This window comes from Sinocyclocheilus grahami, unplaced genomic scaffold, assembly GCF_001515645.1.
Source record: "Sinocyclocheilus grahami isolate Dianchi unplaced genomic scaffold, SAMN03320097.WGS_v1.1 scaffold227.1, whole genome shotgun sequence".
In the NCBI taxonomy this organism is placed as follows: Eukaryota; Metazoa; Chordata; class Actinopteri; order Cypriniformes; family Cyprinidae; genus Sinocyclocheilus; species Sinocyclocheilus grahami.
Genome location: NW_015505406.1, coordinates 1138491 through 1148307, shown reverse-complemented (window position 1 = coordinate 1148307; position 9817 = coordinate 1138491). Strand labels below are relative to the sequence as shown.

Sequence of the window (9817 nt, the reverse complement as noted above, 5' to 3'; positions counted from 1 at the left end):
GATATATATATATATATATATATATATATATATATATATATATATATATATATATATATATCGCTCTCAACCTTCCTTTCTCCATCTCTGTGTCTTATCCTGTGTGTGTAGTTGGGTGTGGGCAGGCAGTTTAAATATGTCTGTGTTGGGCGTTCACTGTGCCCAGCTGTGTGCCAGGCTGACTATGGAGGGCCGGGTACAGGAAGCACAGAGACAACTCAGAGCTCAGCAGGACCTTCTCAAAGACATCAGGTATGGCAAACCTCTCCAGACGGCTCTTTGCTACATCATATGTGTATGTATAAAAAATATCTCTCTTAATGTATTGTTTATCTCACAGTCAACAGAAGCCGAGCCCTAAAGAAGAGAGTATCTATGGGAACTGGATCAGCACCATGAGTATGATCTGTGAAGACCTCACTACTGTCAACCAGGTGTGCATACACCCTCAACCTTCCAAATAATAGTATAAATAAATGATTTCATTTTATTTTTGAATTTTATGAATTTCCAGCATCATCACTCCAGTCTTCAGTGTCACATGATCCTTCAGAAATCATTCTGATATGCTGATTTGCTGCTCAAAACATTTCTTATTATTATCAGTGTTGAGAATAGCTGTGCTGCTTAATATTTTTGTGGACTGTGATATATTTTTTCAGGATTCTTTCATGAATGGAATGTACGAAGTAAAAATTAACAGCATTTATTTGATATAGTCTTTTTTGTAACATTATTCGTGTCTTTACTGTCATCTCTATATATTTCTTAAGGATCACGTGACACTGTAGACTGGATTAATGGCTGCTGAAAATTTGCCTTTGCCATTAGAGAAATAAATTACAATTAAGCAGTTGTTTTACAACAGTATTTCACAATATTACTGCTTTACTGTATTTTGATTAAATTAATGCAGCCTTGGTTAGTGTAAAGTGAGTTTTTTTTTAAATCGTTATTATTTCAAAAATTCAAAATGTTATATAATCATTAATATTATCAAGTCATTAAAACATTATGGAATATTTAACTAATCAGTAGGTGGTGCTATTCAAATATGAATACATATCAAGCATTTTTATTACATGAATAAGTTGTATGCATTAAAATTTACTACACTTTAATACACTTTAGCAGAACATAAATCAAGCATTGTCATTGTTTACTTAATTCAGCATACCACAGTCTGGATAGACACTCTTAAATGCTTGTAGATATGTGTCAGTGATTGTGTTTAATATTCAACATGTTTTGAAATCTGCTCAGCTCCAAAAGTGCCCCAAGCCATATTAGCATTATAGATGAATCATTGTGACTAAATGATAAAGTCCTTGTGCTAAAAGCATGACACACTTTTACTCTAAACAGAACACAGCAGAAACTGACACCATACCAGCATCCCGAACACCTTCCGCTGCGGTGAGTTAAAGATCTCCCACACTTTATATGTGACCCTGGATCACAAAACCAGTCATAAGGGTCCATTTTTTTTAAATTGAGATCTATACATCATCTGAAAGCTGAATAAATACCACACTTTATATGTGACCATGGATCACAAAACCAGTCATAAGGGTCCATTTTTTTAAATTGAGATCTATACATCATCTGAAAGCTGAATAAATAAGCTTTGCATTGATGTATGGTTTGTTAGGATATGACAATATTTGGTTGAGATACAACTATTTGAAAATGGGGAATCTGAGGGTGCAAAAAAATCTAAATATTGAGAAAATCGCCTTTAAAGTTGTCCAAATGAAGTTCTTAACAATGCATATTACTAATAAAAAATTAAGTTTTAATGTATTTACAGTAGGAAATTTACAAAATATCTTCATGGAACATGATCTTTACTTAATATCCTAATTATTTTTGCCATAAAAGAAAAATCAATCATTTTGACCCATATTTTGGGCCATTGCTACAAATATACCCCAGTGACTTAAGACTGGTTTTGTGGTCCAGGGTCACATATATAACAGAAAATATAGGATTTAAAACGCAGATGTACACACAAACTTGTTAGGATTTTGAAAAACAGTTATACATAAAATGAATAAGAAATGATGCTGAGATTTCATGGATCATCACATCAAATATGTTCCCCTCCAGAGTCTCTCGGATGCGGCGGCCAAGGTGGTCTACCAAATGAAGAGAGCAAAGAGCGTGAGCGGAAAGGGACAGAGAGTTGCCATGCTGGAGCACTGAGCTCAGATGTCACCTAGACTCATGAGCGATCATTTACATGTGAAACCAGTCATATAGGCTGCTATATCAATCTCAAATTATGGGCAATGAATACTGCTTGGAATATATGCAATATAAAATATTTGCAAACTATGAGTCGATAACCTAGTATCCAGCTGGTGAGTTTCTTGTCATGCCATCACTGCTGTATTTATCTTTGGCTGGTCTGTGCATTTCAAACAATTTTGCGTGAGTAACTTGGGTAAATGTATGTCAAATTACCAGCTTAGATACTAGGGACTGTATTAATAAATATAATGCTATCAAATAAAACATGTTTGATAGAAATCACAGTCTGATTCCTCTTACTCTTTCTACTTACACCACATTAAAATCTTCAAATCATTTTCTAATGTATGCCGATTTAAAGGATAAATACTGGTCAAAGTGTGTCAACAGAACCAACTTTAGTGATGTACGTGACAAAAATGCCCTGATCATTTGCACTCTGTGTTCTTTCTTATCGCTCTCTCTGTCTTTCCCTAATGTTAATGGCAGATGTAGAGTAGCGATTGACGTTTGAAATACCATTCATGAAATGAGGCGATTCTATCTGTCTCTCTGCAGACGGTATGTACCTAGAAACCTGTGTCACCATTTGGTTCTCCCTTAAGAAAAACATCTGTTTTTCTACAGATTTAACACTACGTCAGGTTTTTCCATAATGACGCTTTGTTTTGCACATATGACCTCCGGTTCACCCCAGAAACTGACCGCAAAAGACCTTTAATTCAGTCATGATCAGGTCCAGATCTCTGTAGAATCACAGGTTTTGCAGACCATCTCCTTGTGTTATTTATTTATTCATTCATTTATAATTTTATTTCAGCTGCCAATAAGCATGTTGTACTGTCATCTCAGTTTAACATGCTTTACAATAAAGAAAATGCAAAAAAGAATACATTAAAAAAGTTTCAAACAAATGATGCAAAACCTTTTCTCAGAATAATTTTTGGGTCACACTTTATTTTAAGGTCCAATGCTCGTTACTAACAAACCATTAACTATGACTTTTGCCTCAATAAACTCCTAATTTGCTGCGTATTAATAGTCAAGGTAGTTGTTATATTTAGCTATTGGGTAGGATTATGGATGTACTATGTGGTCATGCAGAGCATGTGCTTTATAAGTACTAATAAACAGCAAATATGGTAATAATAGGCATGTTAATAAGCAACTAGTTAAAAGAGAGAGAATTAGTCCCTATATACTGAAGTGTTACCAATTTTTCTGACTTTTAGCAATGACTTTTATCCAACTGGTGTCATTTTGTGAAGTTCATCATATAAACATTTCATTCATATTAACATATGAACTTTTTTTCTTAATTTTGAACCATATAGAATAAAATTAAATCTTTGCAGATTCTGACTGGGTTTGGTCATGATCATTGTCAGTATTAGTTACAACAAAATGTAAACTACTTCCGTTTCTGCATGATTCATTTGACAAAACCTGACAACGAAGTGTGTGTGAAACAAGCATGTAATTTTGCTTGGAATCTCATCAGACAGGTTTAAGCTCACTCTATCTGGGAGAAAGAGAGAGAAAGAGTGCTGATGAGGGAGGGAGAGAGGGAGGGAGGGGCAGATCAGCCAACCAAAAGCAAACCACATGTATGATTTTCGATCATACCTGAACAGCTGGATACAACACGAGGACAGAGTAAGAGAGCACCGGATAAAAAAAAAAAAGAGTATTACAGAGGTAATTTACTCCGAGATTTTATGTAAATACAATTTTATGACTGTTAATATAGATTTGGTGTTAAGCATATAAGTCCAAATCTGTTATAAAAATTATAGTTCATACTAAATCATATAGTTAATAAAGAAGTATTTCGATTTAAAAAATTGTTGACACTTAAGCCACACTTGAAAACGAATGAATGTCATTGATCAGATGACGAATGAAACCAAGAAGTGTTTATTTGAGAGTAAGATAGCTTAAGCACACTTCTCAAGCAAAACTTTTTGTTGTTGTAAAAAGGGACAAAAACACATCTTACCACTTGTCAAACTCGATTCTGAGACACTGTGGTGAAGCACACTGTGAACCCGAGGGAACTGGCTTCATACATAAAATCATGGGACTGGCTGCTTAAATGTTACTGGGAAAAAATGCTTTGTTCTGAAAAAGTGTTCATTTGTTAGCAGATTTAACTAGGTTTGATATTTTGTTGTCTTTATTCAATGACATTCTGGAGTTTTAAGTGCCACCAGCATAATAGTACAACTGATTGGCTTCATTTGTGTGTATTTGTTCATTTGTTTCCTTTGTTTGAAATAGGTTGGGATTCCCAGAACCCACCCAGCTGCTCCACAGGACTAAGATAGTTGGCGGGTAAAGGAAGGAACATACCACTGAAGCAGACTGAAATGTGACAAGTGCTCTTACACAACATGTGCACACTTTAGCCAGTAGTGCCTCATTCCAGTGTGAAACTGCTGATTAGAGGTGAGAACACCATTTTCTAATCTGTCTAATTTAGTGAGATTTACAAAACATTTTAAATCATCTCAATGAAACTAACCTACATCCTGGACTATTAACATACACCAACTCAGTAATCCTAGAGGTCGCTTTTGTCTGTGAAGATTGACAACTGAACAATTGTTGGTATGACAACTATATTTGACCTTATAAACTGCATTTGAATATGTTACATTGGCTCTAGTTTTAGTACTTGTGACTATTTTCACAGCTTTCTTATTGACACAAGGTGTTGTGATCAGGTTCTATTTGTAGGTTTGCTGTTGTGCTGGCTAAAGAGTCTAAAACCCTAGAAGCAGAAAAAAAATTTTATCCTCCAAAATGAAATAGGAAAGCACTAGTAAAAGGGTTATAGTTACCTAAAACTAAACCCATAAAAATGTGTTACTTGAAATAAAATAAATGTTAAACGTAATAAACTAAAACATTTTTTTATTTATTTCAGCCATATGCCAAAGCAATATTTCTAATTTCTTATTTTTTATTTGAAATAAAATTAATAATAAAAAAACGTACATAGACATCTAAAAAAACAAAACTAATAAAAATAACAAAAACACAACAAAATTACTACAAATTTAACTGTACTTGAGACAAGGCAAGGCAAAGTTTATTTATATAGCACATTTCATACACAATGGTAATTCAAAGTGCTTTACACATAAAACGAATTAAAGATATAATCATAAAAACAAAACACACAAAATTAATTAAAACAGAAAAAAATTATTATACAAAAATACAGTGCAATCAGTTCGGATGCAGCACAGTGCTCATTCAGTAAATGCCCAGCTAAACAGATGTGTTTTGAGTCTAGATTTAAATGTGGCTAATGTTTTAGCACATCTGATCTCTTCTGGAAGCTGGTTCCAACAGCGGGCGGCATAATTGCTAAGAGTGGATTCCACTTGTTTTGTGTGAACCCTTGGTATGTCTAACTGACTCGATCCTAATGATCCGAGTGGTCTGCTTGGTTTATATTCAGTGAGCATTTCTGCAATGTATTTATGTCCTAGGCCATTTAGTGATTTATAAACAAGTAAAAGTACTTTAAAATCAATCCTAAATGTAACTGGAAGCCAGTTTAAGGACCTGAGGACTGGTGTGATATGCTCAGATTTTCCGGTTCTAGTCAGAATCCTGGCAGCAGCATTCTGGATGAGCTGCAGCTGATTTTTAGTTGTTTGACCCCTAGAGTAAAGGTATGCATTCCCCTTGAAAACTTCATCTTGGTTTTCCAAATGCAATGACTTCAGTTTTTTCTCACTTAACTGAAGAAAGTTGGCACATCCAACTGTTAATTTCATCAATGCATTGGCAGAGGAAGTCAATGGGGCTGTAGTCATTTGGAGATAAGGCTAGGTAAATCTGGGTATCATCAGCATATCTGTGATAGGCAATTTGGTTCTTCCTCATTATTTGACTCAGTGGGAGCATATACACTATATTGCCAAAAGTATTGGGACACCCCCTTCTAATGAACAGGTTTGAATACTTCTGGAATTTCCATGAGTACAGATCTTAATGTTTAAGCATATAATGATATTCTAGGGAAATGTGTGCTTCTAACTTTATAGCAACAGCTTGGACAGGACCCTTTTGTATTCTAACATGACAATGCCAATGTATAAGGCAAGGTAAAAAAAAAAAAGATTGATTCAGTCAGTGTGGAAGAACTTGACTGGTCTGCAGAAAGCTAAGTCCTAATCCCATCTGAACACCACTGGTGTGACTTTAAATGCAGACCTTGAGCCAAAAACTCATCACCAAACACCAATGACTTTTACTGTACACAGTTATTTTATACACTTCCAAAACTGTTGCAACAGAGATGGAAATAAATTTTTTAAATATATGAATTATGTTTCCGTCTTTGTTGCCACAGTTTTGGAAGTGCCTTTTTCTATTCTAAAGAAGGGGGTGTCCCAATACTTTTGTCCATAGTGTGTTTTGGCACAAGGTCTGCATTTAAAGCCACACCAGAGGTGTTCAGCTAGGATTTTTTTTTTAAACATTTATTTAACCAGGAAATTAAACTCTTGAGATTAAAAATCTCTTTTACAAGAGGGTCCTGGCCAAGATTGGCAGCACATTTAGTTACACATAAAACAAAATACATTAATTTACATATACAGAAATATACACAAGTCACTCGAAACATTTACAATCAAATGATTCTAAAACTAGATCCTTTAAAATACATTTAAAATCAGTTAGTGATACCAACTCTTTTAAGCATAACTTATCTTGTAATTGATTCCAATCAAATGGAGCGGCATAACTAAATACCCGTTGACGCTAACTTTAGGGATTCTTAAAAAATAATTGTCTTGTGAGCGAAGACCATAATTCTTTTCACCTTTTTGTAGGACTTGGCTTTCTGCAGACCAGTCAAGTTCTTCCACACTGACTGACTCAATCATTTCTTTTTAAACCTTGCCTTATACACAGAGGCATTGTCATGTTAGAAAAGAAAAGTGTGTCCTGTCCAAACTGTTGCTATAAAATTAGAAACACACAATTCCCTAGAATATCATTATGTGCTTAAATATTAAGATTTGTGCTCATGGAAATTACAAAAGAAGTCAAACCTGTTCATTAGAAGGGGGTGTCCCAATACTTTTGGCAATATAGTGTACATGTTGAACAAGATTGGCGCAAGAATTGAGCCTTGTGGGACTCCGCATGTCATGGAAGTCCACTTAGACTTATGCTGTCCTATACTCACATAATAACCTCTCCCTTCTAAGTATGACCTGAACCATTTGATTACCATCCCAGAAAGCCCGACCCAGTTTTCCAGTCTCTCTAGAAGTATGTTATGATCGACCGTGTCAAACGCAGCACTGAGATCTAGTAGTACCAGCACTGATATTTTGCCAGAATCAGAATTTAAACGAATATCACTTATTATCTTTATGAGCGCTGTCTCTGTGCTGTGATACGATTAAAAAACATGACTGGAAATTGTCCAGGTATCCATTTCAGTTTTAGTAGTTGTTTTTGCTGATTAAAAACAACTTTTTCAATAATCTTGCCTATAATATTGGTCTATAGTTGCTCAATATGGTGTTATCAAGATTGCTCTTTTTTCAGGAGGGGCTTAACAACGGCACTTTTTAGGGAGTTTGGAAAAGTTCTTCACCACTTCTAAGAGATCTGCTTCTAAACAGTTAAACACACTTTTGAAAAAAGATGTGGGAAGTGTGTTGCTGTAATTGCTGCAAAAACAGACATAGTAACCTCTTTCTGAAATTATGGCCGAATCTGTCTGACCTCCGCATAACTTGAGGGTGTGCTAATCGCCTTTCTGATATTACTGATCTTCTCAGAAAAGAAGGAAGCAAACTCATTGCATTTGCTGTCAGAGAGCATTTCACTGGCAATCTGACTTGGGGGGTAGCCTGTATTGGTTTTCCTATCCATGTCATTCCAGTCAAACCTTTACATTTCATTTTATTTTTGCATTTCCCCCCCATTGTCATCTCTGATCTTGCCATTTTTCCTCGTCTCCTCTGTATTTTTTGCCGTTGCTCTGTACAGCCATGCCATTCTCACGAAACTTCCTGTCTGAAGAGCAGCTGCTGTGCTCCATCTGCTTAGACGTGTTTGACAATCCGGTGTCCACACCATGTGGCCACAGCTTCTGCATGACATGCATCGGCCACTACTGGGACTCAGTGAAGCACTGCCAGTGCCCCCTCTGCAAGCAGACCTTCAAGAGAAAGCCCGATCTCCACATTAATCGAACTCTCCGTGAGATCATCGAACAGTTCAAGCGCATGAAGGAAAACCCGGGGGCCTCTGGAGGGGACAGGGCAGGTAGAGAAGCTGAGGAAGGCGTAAGAAAACAAGACTCAGTGGATGGGACAGTAAGGCCAGGCCAACTACCAGGTTATCTTCTTGAGGAAATGAAGCAGAGACTCGCCCGGCACAGAGCATACAGCATTTCTCTGGCCTCTCACAATGAAACAGGGTCTGAACTACCTGTCACACCAAACACTGAGAGTACTAGTGACACCCAGCCACCTGGTTTTGCCAGACAGGTGTCCCTGCGAAGGTATACCCTGAGTGGGGCGGCAGATGCCATGAAAGTGCCCCTTTGTCCAAAACATCACCGTAACCTGGAGCTGTTCTGTCGATCTGATCTGGAGTGTGTTTGTGTTGAGTGTGGACAAACGGAACACCAGTCACATGACATCACATGTGCCGAGAAAGAGTGGCAGAGTCATAAGGTAGGATGAAATGAAGAATAAGTAACAACAGGTACTAACAGAAAATCTGTAAAAGCCTTCAGATAAAAACTGTGGCCCAAAAAACTGTTATTACGTAAGTCACTTTAAAAATGTGTGAATTTTATTGTATAAAGAAAAGAAAAGAAATATTAAAGTGGCATTTGCAAACAATTCAATCCACTTTTCTGTGTTTTAGCAGTGACTTTTAACCAACTGGTGTCACTTAGTATACTGTAATGTAGAACTGGTTACCTGGATAAATGAAATAAATAAAAATGTTTCAAAGAACATTTTCACTTCAGTCCAGCGAGTTCAAGAACTCGCAAAAACTCCCGTAATAATCTCTAAAGATGTTTCCACTGTGAAATTAATATCTTACTTACATTTATACATCTTCACTTTGTTGGTTCTGAAGAGAGAATTAACCAGAGAATTCAGTCAGCCAGTGCTCGCAGTGACGAAACAGCGTGTTTCAGCTACTGTTGCTTTCGTCAACGAAAATTATGACTAAATATAGTCGTCAACGAACCTTTATCACGTGACGAAAACGAGACGAGACGAGACGAAAATGCTGGTCATGTGACGATGACGAACTAAAACTAATAAAAACTAAAATGACAGCTTCACACAAAGACTAGACTAAAACTAAAATTAAAACAGGCCGCCAAAAACAACACTAGTTTCAGCGATGACTCATCTGAACTCCTCTGATTGGTCCTTGCATTCATAAGCTAAACATAATCGTATGGGATTGGTTATAATTTAAAAATATAATTTATAATTTGAATTTAGCAGCTGGTGATGTTTTTCTTTTATATATATATATATATATATATATATATATA

The 9817-nt window shown here is 36.1% G+C and overlaps 2 protein-coding genes across 2 annotated transcripts in view; both read left to right on the top strand.

Annotated features, from left to right (window-relative positions):
* The window catches only part of LOC107597099 (circularly permutated Ras protein 1-like), a 14217-nt gene extending 11713 nt beyond the window's left edge, over positions 1-2504 (top strand). Inside the window, 4 exon segments of the mRNA XM_016288009.1 lie at positions 112-252; positions 341-434; positions 1366-1416; positions 2110-2504. Of these exon segments, the coding sequence (XP_016143495.1) occupies positions 112-252; positions 341-434; positions 1366-1416; positions 2110-2205 (382 nt within the window). The 3' untranslated portion in view covers positions 2206-2504.
* Positions 2505-3889: 1385 nt separating this feature from the next.
* Positions 3890-9817, top strand: part of LOC107597070 (E3 ubiquitin-protein ligase TRIM39) — a 16610-nt gene continuing 10682 nt past the window's right edge. The window contains exons 1-3 of the mRNA XM_016287983.1: positions 3890-3951; positions 4534-4701; positions 8281-8972. Of these exons, the coding sequence (XP_016143469.1) occupies positions 8283-8972 (690 nt within the window). The 5' untranslated portion in view covers positions 3890-3951; positions 4534-4701; positions 8281-8282. The remainder of the gene's footprint in view (positions 3952-4533; positions 4702-8280; positions 8973-9817) is intronic.